The following is an 18,778-nucleotide window of genomic DNA, read 5'->3' as shown; positions in this document are numbered from 1 at the left end:
TCTCTTTAGGTTTTATATCAAAATCCAAGATTGAATTGATATTTTGAAGTTTTTACGATTTTCCGGTAAGGTTTTCCGATAAGATTTTTGTTTTCCGTTTTTGTTTGTATTTAATCTCTATCTCTCTCTCCCTATCTCTCTCGGCTTACTAACTCCACCATCCACCATCTTCTATATTCCGGTAATGTAGATCGAGATTAATCGTTTTCTGGTAAAGTTATATAATATACTCTAATGTCCAACAATGTTATATGATTTTCCGGCAAGGTTATATCTTTTTCCGGCAACATCATATTTTTTTCGGGTTATTGTAGATATAACCTTTTTATCTTTGTTTTCATTGTTAACTGATTTTTTTAAAATCAGTTTATGTTCTAAATCAAAAACGGCGATGAAGCTAATATTTCTACGTTTTTACGTTTTTCCGGTAAGTTTTTCCATTCATGTGTTATACCTATAACAATGGTTGTTTTATATTTATTTGAAGTTTTATATTTTTCCTATTTTTTTCTTTCACATGTTGTTCTTCTAGGTTCTAAATAAAAAGTTTCATTCATGGACATTATTATTAGTTTCTTCCGGTAAGGCCAATAATAAATTGTAAATCAGTGGTTTAACATTCCATAACATGTACATTACCGAGATTAATTTTTTTTATTTCTAAAACGATTACAATTTCGAATATTAAATTCCAAATTTAAGTTAAATTTGAAATTTGTAAATGGTAAGTCAATATTCCATAAAGTATAAACTTACCATAAGTACAATTTATTATTTTCTAAAACGATTTGATTTAAAAAGTTTAAATTTCCAAATTTAAATTAAAGTTGATTTTTTATTTAATTGCTGGTCAAACGTTTAAGTTGGTAAGTTAAACGGTTTGATTTAAAAAGTTTAAATTTCCAAACGATTTAATTTAAGAAGTTTAAATTTCCAAATTAAATTAAAGTTGATTTTTTTATTTAATTGTTGGTCAAACGTTTAAGTTGGTAAGTTAAAGGATTTGATTTAAAAAGTTTAAATTTCCAAATTTAAATTAAAGTTGATTTTTTTATTTAACTGCTGGTCAAATGTTTAAGTTGGTAAGTTAAATGATTTGATTTAAAAAGTTCAAATTTCCAAACGATTTGATTTAAAAAGTTTAAATTTTCAAATTTAAATTAAAGTTAATTTTTTTATTTAATTGCTGGTCAAATGTTTAAGTAGGTAAGTTAAACGATTTGATTTAAAAAGTTTAAATTTCCAAATTTAAATTAAAGTTGATTTTTTTATTTAATTGCTGGTCAAACGTTTAAGTTGGTCAAACATTTTTAAATTGTCTGGTCAAATATTAAAGTTGAATTTAACTTTTAGTTGAACTTTTTAAATGGCTGATTAAACAAACATTCATAATATCTAAAATTACCATCACTAAAATTTATTATTTCTAAAACGATGTAATTTAAAATTTATAAATTTCCTAATTTAAATTAAAGTTGAATTTTATGAATTACTCGGTAAATATTTCATAACATTTAACATTACTACGATTAAAATTTATTATTTGTAAAACGAATATTAATATTTAATTTTCTCATTTTAGGTTATGTTCCCAACTTGATATAGCTAATTATATGGGTTGAAGATTTGTTGATAAGTTATCTTATTTTTTGTTTAATATTGATGTATATTTTTGTTATTATTAATGTATTTTTCACGATTCATGTAATTTATTTGATTTTTTATATAATCAATCATATATAGTTGTTGGTTTTGTCCATTTAATATATTTTAATCAGAACCGATGTATTAAAGAAAATTTTATTTTTGTAACTTATATTTATCTATTTATTAATGATAATCTCTATAATTTATAATAATTATTATAATTTTAGTAATTTTGTTATTATTATTTCATTACCTTTTCTAATTAGTTGTTACATCTTATTTTGACAGAAATAATAATATTTACACCTTACTATTTTTATATTTCAATATATTTGACTTAAAACATTATTATGTTATTATATTGTAAGATACATTATATTTTCTATATATAACCAATTACGTTATATATGAAAAACCCAATAAATAAGTTATAAAGTTTTCATTATTTTAATTACAAGATATTTAAACTTCTTTTAAATTCAGAAATTGACCAATCTTTCAACAAATTTTTAAAGGTTAAATACTCTCCATAATTTTAAACTTATTTCAAAATCTTTCCATAATTTTTTTAGGTTTTCAAAGTAACCGATTTGATTTTCATATTTGTAGTTATTTCTAAATTAATTAGTCATATTAGTAAAATTAGAACATATTTGATTTTAATATTTGTGATTTGACATTAACTAGAATAAGTTATCATTTTAATATTCAAAAACCTTATTGTCAAACTAAAAATACTTGTCAGAATTGTAATGTAATCTTACTTTAATTTACGTGAATATTAATTATTAATTAATACTAAAATAATAACCGTGTTATTTCAGAACACAATATTCAAATTGACATAATTTTTAATAATCAATACTTAATATATCAAAATTTAAATAACCTTTTTATCATCATTTATACATATTATTCGTCACATATGATTTAGTGAATATTATTAAACATGACAACTTTTTATAATTTATTAATACTATTATTCCATGAATCAAGATATTTCAAATTATTTCTATCTTTACATAGAAGACCAAATTCAAATTTAAAACTACAAAATTTAAACTCCTTTTTAATTAACATATTTAAACTCTTTTTAAATTCAGAAATTGACAAATCTTTCAACAAATTTTTAAAGGTTTTAATACTCTCCATAATTTTAAACTCATTTCAAAATCTTTCCATACTTTTTGAAGTTTTCAAATTAACCGATTTAATTTTCATTTTTGTAATTATTTCTAAATTATTTAGTCATATTAGTAAAATTAAAACCGATTTGATTTTAATTTTTGTGATTTGACATTAACAAGAATAAGTTATTATTTTAATATTTAAAAAACTGATTGTCAAACTAAAAATACTTACCATAATTGTAATTTAATCTTACTTTAATTTACGTGAATATTAATTATTATTATTAACTAATACTAAAATAATAACCGCGTTATTTTAGAACACAATATTTAAATTGACATAATTTCTAATAATTAATACTTAATATATCATAAATTAAATAACCGTTTTATCATCATTTATAAATATTATTCAGCACATATGATTTAGTGAATATTATTAAAAATGACAACTTTTCATAAAATATTAATGTCACTTTCTATTTCAAAAATTAAATTAATCACATATTAATTTCTTATTGTTATTATTTATAGTAGATTCAATTGATTATGAGATTCCACACCCGAAACATAAGTTTTTTTTATATTCACTATTTTAAATTTGGTTATGTATGTTTAATATTTTTTTTTTGAATTTGTGTTCACAAAACATTAATGTCACTAAATTTCTCAATAATATATAATAAACACGTATAATATTTTTATCCATTTTAACTAAAAAGTTTTTTAAACATAATATAAATCTTTTAATTATAATATCCAAACAATTTGATAGTCTAAGTTTTCATAATGTTTTCAAAGAATATTAAAAAAATTTGATAATTTATTTCCTATATATTTATATTTTGTTTTCATTGATTTTGCATCATATTTTTTCACCTTTAATTATTTCAAAGTCAACATAAAATGTTTTAATTTTTCCAAAGTTATTTGAAAATTCATTTATTGTAAAATGTTTTCAAGTTTTACAATTTTAACAAAATATTAATGTCAGTGATCATTTTAAAGTTTGTTGCAAGATTGGTCAAAAATCAAACAAAATTTCATAATTTTTTAAAGTTGACTAATTCCAATTTTTTTTATATTTTGTAACTATTTTGAAAATATTTCAAAACAGGTTGTTTTAGAAGAGTATAAAATGTGTTAGGTATAATATAAAAAAGTTTTTATATTTCAATATATTTAGTGACAAGTTATTCCCACTCGCGTGTCACGCGGGCTTATACCCTAGTTTTAATTATAACTGTGGTTCATTTGAAGGGCAATGAATGATAGGGTGTTCTTAATATGAAAAACAGTTGTGGACTGTGTCGTTGAAGAAATCAAGATGAACCCATTCTTATGTTCTTATGAATTAAAAATAGGGCGAAATTCCAAATTGTATTAGGACATCCATAATGAGGCTTCCTCAACACCCCAAAAGCACCAAAAAACGCCCCGCATCATTACGGATAGGGGAGTTTTCGTAAAAAAAACGCTCTTCACATTTATATGAGAACGGCGTTTTAGGGGAAAAAACAAAAAAGAGGCTCCATCGTTATGTCAACCAACCTTCATCAACCACATCATCGTGACTTCTTTTAATTAATTAACTAACTTATATAATTTACAACTATTAATTATAAAAAACTTCAATCACTATCTATAAAACTGAAAACAACCATCCCTTCTATATATATGGTATTATTGTCGTCATAAAAACACACATTTTTTATTACTAGCTTCACTGTAAATCCCCCTAAACCAATATTTATATTAGTGTATGCATGCCACATGGAACACCTAATCGGTGTATGTGTAATTATTAATTTTTATAAAAATCTACATACTTTACCAAAAATAGAAAAAAAGAAAGTCAAACTTAGTCAACCACTTTCACCATTCCATCGACTTGGTCAATGACCGGTCACCGATACTCACTCCCTAACAACAATAACCTTTGCTATTTTCCCTCCAAAACTGTCCACGTGTCACCTTCAGGTTCATTGACATTTGACCTATACATGCAAACTCCATAATCCTCATATATCTCTTCCACCACCTTAATTAACCACCTTAATTAATCACCAAAGAACGCTGTTAATTAATATATTTGACACGGTGAACGGATCAGCAAGATGACGGACATTATGGACGATATAGCGGAGGAGATATCGTTTCAAAGCTACGAAGACGATTTACGCCTTTTGTTTAGCCTCTTGAATGACGTGCTTCATCGCGAAGTAGGCGCTAGTATTATGGAGAAAGTTGAGCATACTCGTACTCTCTCTCAGGTCTCCCCTATTTTCATCAAATTGATTATTGTTAGTTCGGGAAAATGCTATCAAATTTTGTGGAACATGTTTAAAAGGGGATTGCGGCACAGCTTGTTATCTATTATAATTGGATCATTTGTGAAATTGAATATGATCTCTTAAGGTTTTCGAGTAAAAGAAAAAAACCTAAAATTTACATAATGATGATTAGGGAACATTCATCAATTTAGGAAAAAAATTTAACTTAAAATTTAACATGTTATCAAGTGGCTAACGAGCTGTTCATGAACTACTCGAGATTGGCTCGTTAAAAATTTGAATCAAGCTGAATTTAAACGAGATACCTCGCAAGCCTAAACGAGCTTTTACATCTATGTAATTCTTATTTAATAAATTAATATAATAATTATTTTTATATATAAAATAAAAATATGAAAAAGATAATTAAATTTTATATATAAAAGTTATAATTATAACTATATGTAAATAACTATAAAATAATTAAATAAATAGAAAACGAGCTGAGCTCGAGCTTGACAAACTACTCATGTGCTGAGCTCAAGCTTTAGATATACAATTCTAAACGAGCCCAAGCCCTCTTAAATTAAAAAAAACAAGCCAAGATCGGCTCGTTTACACCCCTAGTGGCTGCCATGAAGTAGGGACCATGGGCCGAACTTACATAGGCCCAGTTCTATACGCTAAGCCCAATTCGGTGAATACATCATCAAGGAACATGCATACTCATAGTGATTATTAATTTGCATTGTCAAGCCACATGATGGTTTGGAACATTCATTAGTTGATCTATATTATTAAGAGTTAATATGGATGAAAGTTGATGCTTGTTTTATGATACACTATGGGTATGTGATTTTGGTATGTATTACAGTTCAAATAATAATAATAATAATAATCATTTAGATATCGTTTCATGATCGACTTGCAGAGCGCGTGTCTTATAAGAGCAGCTGGAATTGAAAACACTGCAGAGTTACTTGAAAAGCAGTTAGCTTCTGAACTATCAAAAATGACACTAGACGAGGCGTTAAAGCTCGGTAGAGCTTTTAGTCATTTCCTTAGTTTAATGGGCATTGCCGAAAACCATCACAGGTAATTATTCTTTGTTAAACGCTTTTTTATCAAATAATTATTGAAGAACATGTTACTTGCAGGTCGCGCAAGACGAAGAATATTGCACAAGTCGCAAAATCTTGTGATGATACTTTTAATCAGTTGATTCAAACTGGTGTTACTCCAGATAAACTATATGAAACCATGTGCAGCCAGGTGCGGTTTAACTGGATCAGGCCCAATGGGCCGGTTTGTGTCAGGTTTAACCCGTCAACCTGCAAAAACGACTCGTTTAATGCATCTATCGTTGCATTGTTTTTTTTATAGGAGGTTGAGATAGTCCTCACTGCACATCCAACACAAATTAATCGACGTACACTACAATATAAACACCTTAGAATTGCTGTAAGTTTGTTAAAATAATCATTTATATCATTTTTTTTCTTATATGTTATGAAATAGTTGTATGCTTCATTTTGTTAATATTTGCAGCATTTGTTGGAAGTTAACAACCGCAAAGATCTTACACAAGAAGATCAAGACGGGCTAATAGAAGATCTGGTACAGTTTTCACTTATGTGAAACCAACGCGTTTAATATGCTTATGATGCATAACATGTTTTGTTTTGTAGGTGAGAGAGATCACTTCTATATGGCAGACAGATGAACTTAGACGCCACAAACCTACACCAGTAGACGAGGCTAGATCCGGTACACCATTTTCGGATTTTATGTTGTATAAAAATTTCATTAGGGGCGTTAATTTGTGACACGACATGAACTTAACATGATATCATGGGTTTGGTTTAATCTAAACAGGTTTGGGTCACTTTCTGGTCAAACTGTGAACATGTTTAGCTAGACGGGTCGGGTTCAGTTTGTCCTGGTGCATTCGTTGAGGTTGACCCGTTTATTTTTTTGAATGTGTTTTATGTCCTTAAAATTGTTGGGTATTTCATACCAAAAGATAAATGTTAAAAGAGAAATTGACTTAAAGTTTTATAACAAATTGTTTTGCATACATGTATATATGTTTTTGTTCTAAATTTATAATTTTCGAGTATTAATATGTAAAAAAAATCCGTTAAATCTTATAAGGGTCATGTTTTCCATCCCACGAATAAGCCCGCAAATGAACCAAATGAAGAGGAACGAGGCATGTTCGTGATTGTTCATCAGCTTTAACCGAACAAATGATCAAACATGAACAACTAAACGAACGAAGTTATATTATTCGTATCCATTCGTTAAACAAATTAACGTGCTCATATTTGTTTATGTTCATTCATAATAGTATAAACAAAAAGTTCACAAACTAAGCGAACAAAATCAAATTTAGATGTACGAAGTAAACAAATGTTTTCACACGTAATTGAACGAACGAGACATATGTTCATGTTCGTTCGTTTATTAAAGAAACGAACATGAACAAACTTCCCACCAAACAGTTCACTAACAGTTCAATGAACTCTCGGTTCATTTAAATGCCTACCCACGAGCATTCGTATCATGTTCAGGCTCACTTGTTTGACATGATATTCTGTTTAGCACATGCTGCATGAATATATTCTTTCAAGAAAGATGAACTCATTCGTTTATACATAAGAAAACAGGACTAAACTATATCGAACAATCCCTTTGGAAGGCGGTACCACAATACTTGCGCCGAGTCAGCAACGCGCTAAAAAAGCATACCGGGAAGCCACTTCCTTTAACATGCACACCTATTACATTTGGATCTTGGATGGGAGGTGATAGAGATGGAAATCCAAATGTCACAGCAAAGGTCAAACTTTCAGTTTTTGACCTCAAGTTTGACTTTTTATTCTCACCTAATAATAATAATAATAATAACCAAGTTTCATAACTGCAGGTGACAAAAGACGTCTCTCGTTTATCAAGATGGATGGCTATTGATCTTTACCTACGCGAGATTGAAAACCTTAGATTCGAGCTTTCTATGCACCAGTGTAGTGACCGACTCTCGCATTTGGTTCATGAAATTATTCAAAAAGGTCCGGTTTTTGTATATTTTTGAGTAAACCACACTTTTCGTCCTTTATGTTTACCTCAAATGTCAGGTAAACCTAAAGGACGAATAATATAATTTACTATATATTTTTTATAATATCATTGCTTCTGTTTAGACTTTACATATGAAGTAAATTTAATGGTTTTTGAATTATATGTAGAGAAGTCCGAAGAGGACCGGCACCAGAGTTACATGAACCGCGGTCAACAAAAGGGTCATAGTGTTCATGGCTTGCCTTCACAATTGCCTGCTGGCGCTGATGAACCTTCACATACAGGTTAAGCGGTTTCTAGTCACTGCTTTAAAAGAGGTTTCTAGCTTAGTTTTAAAAGCAGGGCCGGCCAGTGGGCCAGCGAAATTAAAATAGGGCTTTAGACCCACACTTAATTAAGACCTCTAAATTAAAAAAAAAAACATTATATATAGATATATATTTAATCAGCATATTAGAAACATAAATAACTATTTGAGACCGATTATTATTTTTTTTTTTTTGGTTTTTTACACAATTATCTTAAAAGGGCCACAAAATTTCATTTCGATTTAGGCCTCCAACATCGTTGAGCCGGCCCTGTTTAAAAGGCGCGCTGGAACTTTTGGGTCAAATTTTGGTTGAAACCTCTCATAAGTTAAACGAGCTGAGCTTGAGCCTAGGCTCGGCTCGATTTGTTTATAGTAAAAAGGTTGATATGTAAGACAGGCGCGTGAGACTAATATAGTTTTTAAACCAAGGTCTCTAGAAACTAATATAGTTTTTATGTTTTATTATTTTATAGAATGCAATGAAATGGAATCTCATTTTCCTCAACTAGATATTCCTGGATCCGCATCTGATTACAAGCGTCTACGAGAGGTAAATCACAACAAACAGTTCTAACTGTCATAACTGTTTCATGCTGCTGACATGGCAAACATATCACATATGACATTTCAGAATGGAGAAGCTACTTCACCCTCAAATACAAGCCCGACCAATCAGAAATCGCCAAAAGGATCACTCATACAACGGAAAATGTTTGCTGAGTCGCAAGCGGGACGAGGAAGCTTCCAGAAGCTTCTACAACCGCGCATGACTTCTTTAATTTCTCCTTACAGGATCATTCTTGGAGATGTTAAAGAAAAGCTTACAAACACGCGCTTTCGGTTAGAACAGCTTCTAGAAGGTCATCCATGTGACATGGACCCTTGTGATTATTATGACACTCCAAACCAATTGTTGCAGCCACTCCTTCTATGCTATGAATCTTTGGTACTTGACTTAATTCAAATGAAAAGTCAAACCTAAAAAGTCAAAGTTGTGTTAAGCTGATGTGGAAATGTTGTTGTGACAGCATTCGTGTGGATCGGTAATTCTAGCTGACGGTCGGCTTGCTGACTTAATAAGACGAGTTTCGGTTTTTGGGATGGTTTTAATGAAGATCGACCTACGTCAGGTTTGTTCTGTTTGACCCGTTAATATACTAAGAGTAAATTACACTTTTGGTCCGTGTGGTTTGGCATGTGGTTTCCTTTTCGGGAGTTTTGTTTATAATCAGTGGTTGGGAAAAAGACTAAAATGCCCTTCATGTGGGGGGGGGGGGGCATATTATCAAATTTAACAGAAAAACTGGATGTGGTTAGCACCACGGACTGAAAGAATTATAGAATTTAAACCTCAGGCATGGTATGTCAAAACAAGGCCGGCTTGGATAGGAGGGCAGGGTGGTCGACGGCCCTCGACCTGATCACCCCGCAAGGCCCAAATTAATTAATTAATTAATTTTTTTATATGAAAAAAATATGTATTTTTAATGTTTAAATTCAGTTACTCTATAAGTAAATAATTTTACACAAACCGAATCATAACCAAGTAAGCCAATTTATGTTACAAGCCAAACAGAAGAACTCAACCCAAATGACTAGTATGATAGGTGAGGGAACCAATTTGGCTTATAAACCCCACATCAGTTGCCCATATAACTGATGTGGGATAAGTCCTATACCTTGCAATGGTTTCAGTCCGTAACAATTTAAAATTTTAATTATTTAAACCAAACAAAAAAAATCCCCTTTTGTTTTAATGCATACAACTTCTTGACACGTGGCAGGAATCTGGTAGACATTCAGAGACTCTGGATGCAGTTACAAATTATCTTGACATGGGAAAATATAGTGAGTGGGATGAAGCCAAAAGGCTTGAGTTCCTATCAAGAGAATTAAAAGGAAAAAGGCCACTTATACCACCAACTATTGAGGTTAAAATGTTCAATTACTTTATTTCTTATTTTTATATATGATGCTATTTTTTATAATAATTTATATAATTTATTAGGTTTCTCCTGATGTTAAAGAAGTCTTGGACACATTTAGAATTGCTGCAGAGTTGGGAAGTGATTCATTAGGAGCATATGTGATTTCCATGGCCTCAAATGTATGATACATACAAATTTAATAAATTCATTAAATATGTTGGTATATTGGCTTTTATTAATCCCACTATCCTCTTTTGGTTGTCTCTGGTCTCATCTTTTAACGTATTTGTTTCAAACGGTCCACGACTAACGGAATCTTAACGCTGTTACTTGCTGGGTCGCTGGAAAAATGCTTTTGGCTGGAAAAGTCACATTTTTTGCCAGAAAACTTAACTTGAACACCGCCACCACCACCAACTGTCTCACCACCAACCAACTACCACAACCAACCTATTCCGATGTTGGTTTTAAGGTTCCGACAATCTCAATAACCAAAGATTTTACTAGAAAAAGATTCCTAAAGGTCCGACCCAAGGTTAGAAAGATGTCTGGGACGAAAATGTTGACTTTCCCAAAAAAAATGTGAGTTTTCAGACCAAAAACGTTTTTCCGGCGACCTGCAACTAACGGCGTTAGGATTTTGTTAGTCGAGGACCGTTAGGACAAATACGTTAAAAGATGGGACCAACAGCGACTAAAAGATGATAGTTGCGATTAATAAAAACCAATACACCAAACATGTCTTATACAAATATAAGATCTTATTATATCGATTTGTGTTCAGGCGAGCGATGTTCTTGCCGTCGAGCTTCTACAGAAAGATGCTCGTCTAGCGGTTGCTGGAGAGCAAGGCAGACCATGTGTTGGTGGGATGTAAGACTGCATAATCTAATAACAAAATATTAAAAATATAAATATTTTAGTTAGTAAATTGTATTCTTAAAAATGGTTTAAATCAGATTGCGGGTGGTGCCGTTGTTTGAAACTGTTGGGGATTTGAGGGGAGCCGGGTCGGTGATAAGGCGATTATTATCGATAGATTGGTACCGTGATCATATTATGAAGAATCACAATGGACACCAAGAGGTGATGGTTGGATACTCTGATTCTGGTAAAGATGCAGGGCGGTTTGCGGCTGCATGGGAGCTTTATAAAGCTCAAGAAGATGTTGTGGCTGCTTGCAAAGAATTTGGTATTAAAGTTACTTTGTTTCACGGTCGTGGCGGCAGTATAGGCCGCGGTGGTGGGCCTACACATCTTGCTATACAGTCCCAGCCACCGGGTTCTGTCATGGTATGCTGTTTACAGAAATCCAATTTTTGTTAGAGGTGTCAATCGTGTCGGTTTGGCTGGTTGAATTATTCAACCTGAACACGACTGACATTTTTATTCGTGTCAAAAGAAGTATTACTAAGTACTAACTCAAACACAACCCGTTAACCCATTTATATAAACGTGCCAAACGGGTACTAATAAAATTGTAAATTGAGTATTTATTTCAAACTAGACATAACTTAGTAAATTGACTGTTTATACCAAAGTTTAAAATATTAAGAGAATTAAGAATCAAGTATTATATCATTATCAACATAATTAATTTTTATACATTTGTATATTGTTGTTGGAAATTTGTAATTTAGAGCACTGAAATGCAAAAATATAAAGCAAAATAAAATTTTGGCTTAAACCGGTTCCGTTCGTGTCAACCAACAAAAACATGATGTCACGAACATGTTTAGCTAAACAGGTTATGTTGGTATATATTTTTTTTAAATTTGTATTTGAAGTATTGATATACATATATATAACGTGTCAGTTTTCGCTTTATATGTCTGACACGATTTCGGGTCATGCTGGGGTCAACCCATGGCTTGAATATGCAGGGCACACTGCGGTCAACCGAACAAGGAGAAATGGTGCAGGCCAAATTCGGGCTACCCGGAGTAGCTGTCCGACAACTAGAAGTCTACACAACCGCCGTCCTCCTCGCCACCCTCCGCCCCCCAAAACCCCCACGCGACGAAAACTGGCGCAATCTAATGGACCAAATCTCCCAAATAAGCTGCAAAAACTACCGAAACACCGTCTACGAAAACCCCGAATTCATAACATATTTCCAAGAAGCCACCCCACAAGCCGAGCTCGGGAACCTAAACATCGGCAGCCGTCCAGCCCGAAGAAAAACATCCGTTGGCATCGGCCATCTCCGAGCCATCCCATGGATATTCGCATGGACACAAACGCGGTTCGTCCTTCCTGCATGGCTCGGGGTTGGCGCGGGGTTAAAAGGCGTATGCGAGTTAGGCCATGCAGACGAGCTACGAGCCGCATACAAAGAATGGCCATTTTTCCAATCTACATTGGATTTAATAGAGATGATTTTGGGAAAAGCGGATATACCGATCGTTAAGCATTACGACGAAGTGTTGGTGTCTGAAAACCGAAGGGAGCTCGGCGAGCAGTTGAGGAATGAGTTGAAGGATACTGAGAAGTATGTGTTGGTTGTGACTGGTCAAGAGAGGCTTTATGGGAGTAATAAGAGCTTAAGGATGTTGATCGAAAGCCGGTTTCCGTATTTGAATCCTTTGAATATGTTGCAAGTGGAGATCTTGAAGAGGCTGAGAAGTGAACCTGAGAATCATAAGCTAAGAGATGTGTTGCTTATTACTATTAATGGCATTGCTGCTGGAATGAGGAATACTGGTTAGTTATGTGCTTATGTTGTTGTGTATAACAATATATCAACATATAAAAGTTGTATATGTTTTTTTTTATCTTCAATTTGTTGTAATAAGAATAATTGATGATTGATGATGGCTAACATTCAGTTGTGTAGAAAAATCATGTTGTATCTTTATGGCTTTTAAGAATCTAAAATAACCCTATAACATTGTAGGATGTAATTTTAGAGACACAAATCGGTGAACCTGATGGACCAATTTTAATATATCGGTCTTAGTTGGTTATGTTTCCTAATTATTTTGTAATTATAATTCGTAATGCTTTGACTAGGAAGTTAGGTCAGTCTACGTAAATCAAGTTATGGTTAGATATTATAGAACATCTGAGATGCAACCGAGTTAGGGTTCATTAGAGACACACGAGATGCAACCGAGCTAGGATTCATCAAGAGTCAAACCGAGGTAGGGTTTGAGGGATTGTAATCGGTTTTTGAGTTAGATTTTCTGATTAAACGAGAGTTAGTTGTTTAGTTTGTATATAATTATCGATCGGGACTTGAAACACCACATTCAAGTTGTTACATGTCATATTTAACACATTATTAGATTTAAGCAATTTTTTTCATCCTAAAACACATTTCAACAACTTAACCCACATTCTTCAAGTTCAACATTTGGGTCACAATATACTTATCTGCACTGGTGAACCCATAAAACAATTTTACAGGGGTCGGCTGACATCTACACTATCTAGGTCCACCACGGCTTATGTGACCCATGAACCAAATTCACATATGTAATTTAGTATCATGAATCACCTATCGTGCGATGACACATGTTCCACTGAATGATCACAAGCCCACTTGGCCACTTCTGTATTAACGATCACTATAGGACCATAAAACACCATTATGAATCCTAAGACTATTTGAGACTTTTACCTTTAATGGAAATATTCTCATCAACTCTGTATAATGAATAATATTGACCCATAAACACATTAACTACACAACAAATTGAATCCATTTAAACCACCTAAAGTAAATGCATATACTTTCAGCCTTTCACTCTAGGGTTGTTTAGTTACTCACCTTTGGTCGAAGATCCTTTTCTCAGGCCGTTTCTCCTTGTCGTTGACTTCTTAAGTCAACATTTAACATGTCAACACGCAAGTCTTTTGACATTTAACACAATTTCACGTACATCATATCGATCATCGTTACGAACTAAGTTTTACATCAATCGACTCGTATTCTTCTTCCGATAAAAAAACCCTAAAACGTTAATTTGAAATTCGGAAAAATGTATAACGCGTGAATACCTTTTTAACGGGGGACCATTGGGGGCCAATTTTTTTTAAACTTGGGACCGTTACTGTCAACTAAATGAATAGGGATAATTATCGGCCATACAATTCAATAGGGATTATTAATATCCAATAAACCATATATGTATAGGGAAAAGTTAACATATAAATGAAATTAACGTGCTAAATGTGGGAATCAATTATGTAATTACATAATTACTCTATTTGTATATATAATTATTCTACTTGATTCCCACATTTGGCACGTTAATTTCATTTGTATATGATCTAAAGCCTACACACACATACAAGTTTAGGTACTCGTGTGCAACACGAGTTAAAATAAATAAATTTATTCAAATAATGACATAATATAAAATACAAAAAAATATGTATTATACTATATATTAGATTACATATTAAACAATATGAAAACAATATATATGCAGGTCAGAATTCACAATCTCTAAATATTCTTTGAATATAATATTTATAGTTTTATATGTAACTTGACCGTATCTATTTCTATATACATTTCATATCTTCATTTTTATCTTTCTATTCTTAACAATGGGCGTAGAATATCAAACTGTACAAAATACATATAAATATCCATTTAGCTTCATTTTTAATTCCACGTTGGGGCAATGTGGGATGTGATTTAGTTTTCTTTTTAACCTTAAGGTGCCACATGTCACAAAGATGTCCTAATTAGGAGGTGCCAAGCGCCACAACAATCATTTTATTTGTTATACCAAATATATAGTCAGTATAGTCACTTGGTAGTTCAAAAATATATAGTTAGTAAAAATAGAACTATATAAAACATACAGTCAGTATAATCAGCTGACAACTCAAAACAATGCATTTTATATTGTGGCAATTTTGACTTGTTTGCTTTTAAAAAGATTGATTCAAGTTAGGTTTACTCAAGTTATTAGAAAAATAAATTCTATTAGATACTTCAGCTTTTTGAGATAAAATTTTAGACAAATTTTTTATGAAAAGTATATTAAAATTGAATTTTCCACTTTAGCTTTTTGAGATAAAATTTTAGACAAATTTTTTTATGAAAAGTATATTAAAATTGAATTTTCGGGAACAACCTAGCCTCAAATTATGTTAATTTTTTTTTACAATCTCCAAAGTGGCTTAATCAATGAGAAAATATTATTTAAGATCGGTTTTACATAATCACCTTTAGTATGCTATATCTAGATGAAAGTACATCATTTTTAATAAGTTCCGGTATGGGTGAGCCGCGTTGACTTGCAATCATTTTTTTTCAAGTTATTTGATTTATAAATAAATAGAACATCAATTTTGATTTTTTATACAAACAAAATTAAACTTATTTAAGCAATTTGAGATAAAAGCAATGTTTTAGAAACTGGACCATAATGGTCATTCAACCTGCATATAAACCAAAAAATATAAAGTCGTCTGATTATTCGCAAGTTGGAAAACCTTGACTTGAAACGACAAAAAGAACCGGAAAAAAACCAGTTGGGATAATATTAAATATTTTTGAAACTGAGTAGTTGTACAAAATACTTCATGCATCGCCTAGTGATAAGTTTGATGCACTATCCTGTCCACTGCCTTGTCTTTTATAAGTGTTGGCTTCCTCCTTGATTTCTTGCTACAGTAGTGTGGGATGAAATATGGTTTTCTTTTGAACCTTAAGGTGCCAAGTGATACAAAGATGGTCTAGTTTAAGTGGACATAATCATGTTTTTGTTTATTATATAAGAACATAATATGATTCTTCATATTTGTTTTAACAATTTTTTTAGTTTTATTTTTATTTTTTTGTTTTTTTTTCCAAATCATCGTCTAGGTTAACTTTCTCCATGAAGAGGTATGTACCCCGCCTCAACACCAAGCAAGGCGGGTCAACCCACAAGATAAAGACATTATGAAGGCACAAAGCCAAAACCCAGGCGCATCGCGCATACAAAACATGCTCAGGCATCATATGCTCGCGCATCACATATGCGCGCGGCGCATATCGCATGCTCTTGCACATCACATATGCTCGCGCGTCACATATGCGCGTGGCGCACCAGCGCGCGGCGCATATCACACGCTCGTGCATATCACACCTGCGCATGAAATATCTGCGCGTGAGAATAAAAAGAAGGACTTCGCGCATCCTCAGGATGGGCGCATATCACACGTGCACATAATCAACCTCGTCCTTATCCAAATCAGGATCAGGGCAACCTTGATTGTGCACGTCAGACACTCTTCTAGAAGGCATCTTTTTAAGGAGTAAGAATATGCTGATGTTGACAGCTGCCAAATGAAAGGTCGACAACTCAGCATGACACATGTGCTACCACATGATTTCAACCAACGAGAAAGCGCCAGGTGTCCCAGAGGACACGTGGCGCAGTGCGATTGGAGGAGGCCAACGAGGCTGAGCCAGCCAGTGGAAACCCTAGCACTATAAATACAGCATCAACTCCACTTTGATGACACATTCATTCACACTCAATCATTGACAGTTACAAGTAGTGATATCACATTCAATCATATTGAATTATATTCACTCACAGTCAGTTACAGAAAAACACACAGTCACACAATCAAGAGTATTCAGCGATTCAGCAATACTCTTGAGATTTCACTGACTCACACTTTATTATCTTCTCCACAAAGATACTGATTCTCACGCCGGAGGGTTACCCCAAAGAGGACCCCTCTGTCCCTTTCTGAGGGGTAAGTAACGGCGCTGTTCATTTTGTAGGTGGAAGAACACGGATTCAAAGGAACCATCGGTGAAACAGTTTAATCATACCCGAGGAAAGTAGATCTGCTACCAGTGAGTAGATCCACGTTTCTTCATTGGCGCCATCCGTGGGACCAAACGGCAATCAGATCTCATCCAGATCTACGAAAAAAAAAAAAAAAATCAATCACCATGGTTTCTGGAGTTCGTAACGTTGATCAAGCTCTGGAAGATATTGAACGTGAGGGTGTTAACGACGGACAGCAGGTTCTGAGGGTTCCGCGTGATTCTACGCGTACCACCAGCAACCGTCCCTTCGTCACAACCCCTTACGGGCCAGACTGAAACTCCTCCAGACGATCACACGTTACAAAATATGGCCGGCGCGAAGCTGAAAGGACCAATGGGTCCAGAAGATGAAGCAAACGATCCGAATGAATGGCTCATAAATGAGCAGCGGCGTCTGATGGAAAAGTACACTGAAATGATCAAACAGAAGAAGCTAGCCGACCAAACACAAAGGCAAGCGATTGATAAGCAGCCTACAAAAAGGCCGCGCGCGCCGGAAGAAGGGCATTCTGTTCACACTGCACACACTGAGTTCAGTGATGAAGAAGTGCATAGCATAAGGAAGACAAGGGATACTCATGCAGGAGGCTCGCAGCTCCGCGCGCCTGTGAACATGGCGCCTGGGGCCAGAGCAGATCTGGATCTGCACATGCCATACAGCCCACCGGTCAGAGGCAAGTTGACGTAACCACACCCTACAGACCAGCCATCCTGGTAAAACACTCAAAGTTTACTGCGCGCATCGCGCAGGCTCCCATCCAGCACAAGACCAAGATGCCAAGTGGTCTGGGCAAATATGATGGCACAACAGATCCAGATGACTTTTTGCAGGGTTTCTATAACACGGGAAACCTAGAGAGCTGGACGATGCCAACATGGTGTCATATGTTTGCTCGCTGCCTCACGGGCGCTGCGCGGGTATGGTTCGAAAGCTTGCCGACAGGGCAAATTGATGGGTTCGAGGAACTATTAGAAAAGTTCCAAGCCCACTTCGTACAGCAGCGCAGGCACACGCGCGATCCTGATGACATCATGCACTGCATACGCAGGAATGATGAAACGATTGAAGATTACATCACTCGTTTCAATCAGGAGTCCCTGGCAATCGGGGGCATAACTGAGCAGCTCCTGCGCGTGGCCTTTATACAAGGCGCGCGCAGTGATCAGTTACGACGAGCTCTCGTAAGCAAAGATGGTATGCCCACCACGTGGGCCAAGTTAATGGAGGCATCGCGAGTTTTCGCGAGAAATGAGAAACAGATTGCCCAAGATAGGGCAAGAGAAAGAGCGCATCAGGCTGAATCACCGCGCAGCAAAGAGAAGAGGGCCAAACAGAACTCTGTATGGTCCAGGTTGCAGCCAACAAGTTTTTCTTCCGCGGAAAAACAAGCGCAACCAAGCTCACCCCAGCCCCAAAAGGATGCTCGTAAACACGGGGAGGGTGACAAGAGGGAGGGGCGGCAGAGATCCCAGCAGACCTCTGCCAAGAATATGGACTCCCCTCACTAAAACACCTTCACAGGTGTTAAGTACTGAGAATGTCCAATTCAAGCCTCCCAAACAACTACACTACAAGGGACCGCAAAACAGTGGCAAATATTGTGAATTTCACAGGTCCC

At 34.0% G+C, this 18,778-nt stretch overlaps 1 protein-coding gene and 1 long non-coding RNA gene across 2 annotated transcripts; both read left to right on the top strand.

Annotated features, from left to right (window-relative positions):
- The first annotated feature begins 8,704 nt into the window (after positions 1 to 8,704).
- LOC143624385 (uncharacterized) lies at positions 8,705 to 10,551 on the top strand. Its single transcript, XR_013152100.1, has 3 exons — positions 8,705 to 8,856; positions 8,891 to 9,571; positions 10,226 to 10,551. It is a non-coding gene; the product is annotated as an uncharacterized LOC143624385 (long non-coding RNA).
- A 167-nt stretch (positions 10,552 to 10,718) lies between these two features.
- On the top strand, positions 10,719 to 13,207 carry LOC143624384 (phosphoenolpyruvate carboxylase 4-like). Its single transcript, XM_077095062.1, has 4 exons — positions 10,719 to 10,904; positions 11,154 to 11,242; positions 11,329 to 11,662; positions 12,253 to 13,207. The coding sequence occupies exons 1-4, from the start codon at positions 10,719 to 10,721 to the stop codon at positions 13,075 to 13,077; spliced, it is 1,434 nt and encodes a 477-aa protein (XP_076951177.1). The 3' UTR covers positions 13,078 to 13,207.
- The last annotated feature ends 5,571 nt before the right edge of the window (positions 13,208 to 18,778 follow it).

The sequence above is a fragment of the Bidens hawaiensis genome, unplaced genomic scaffold, assembly GCF_021521415.1.
Source record: "Bidens hawaiensis isolate Kalapana, Puna unplaced genomic scaffold, B.hawaiensis_p1.1 tig00003781_1, whole genome shotgun sequence".
Lineage (NCBI taxonomy): Eukaryota > Viridiplantae > Streptophyta > Magnoliopsida > Asterales > Asteraceae > Bidens > Bidens hawaiensis.
Note: the sequence above shows the minus strand (reverse complement) of the source record. Positions and strands in the feature narration are given on the sequence as shown.

Bases quoted from the DNA above. Each gene is read 5' to 3' on its own strand.
- LOC143624384 (XM_077095062.1), top strand. From the start codon at position 10,719: ATGCTTTTGGCTGGAAAAGTCACATTTTTTGCCAGAAAACTTAACTTG. The intron at 11,243-11,328 runs GTAAGACTGCAT...GGTTTAAATCAG, and splicing joins AGACCATGTGTTGGTGGGAT to ATTGCGGGTGGTGCCGTTGT. The intron at 11,663-12,252 runs GTATGCTGTTTA...TTGAATATGCAG, and splicing joins AGCCACCGGGTTCTGTCATG to GGCACACTGCGGTCAACCGA.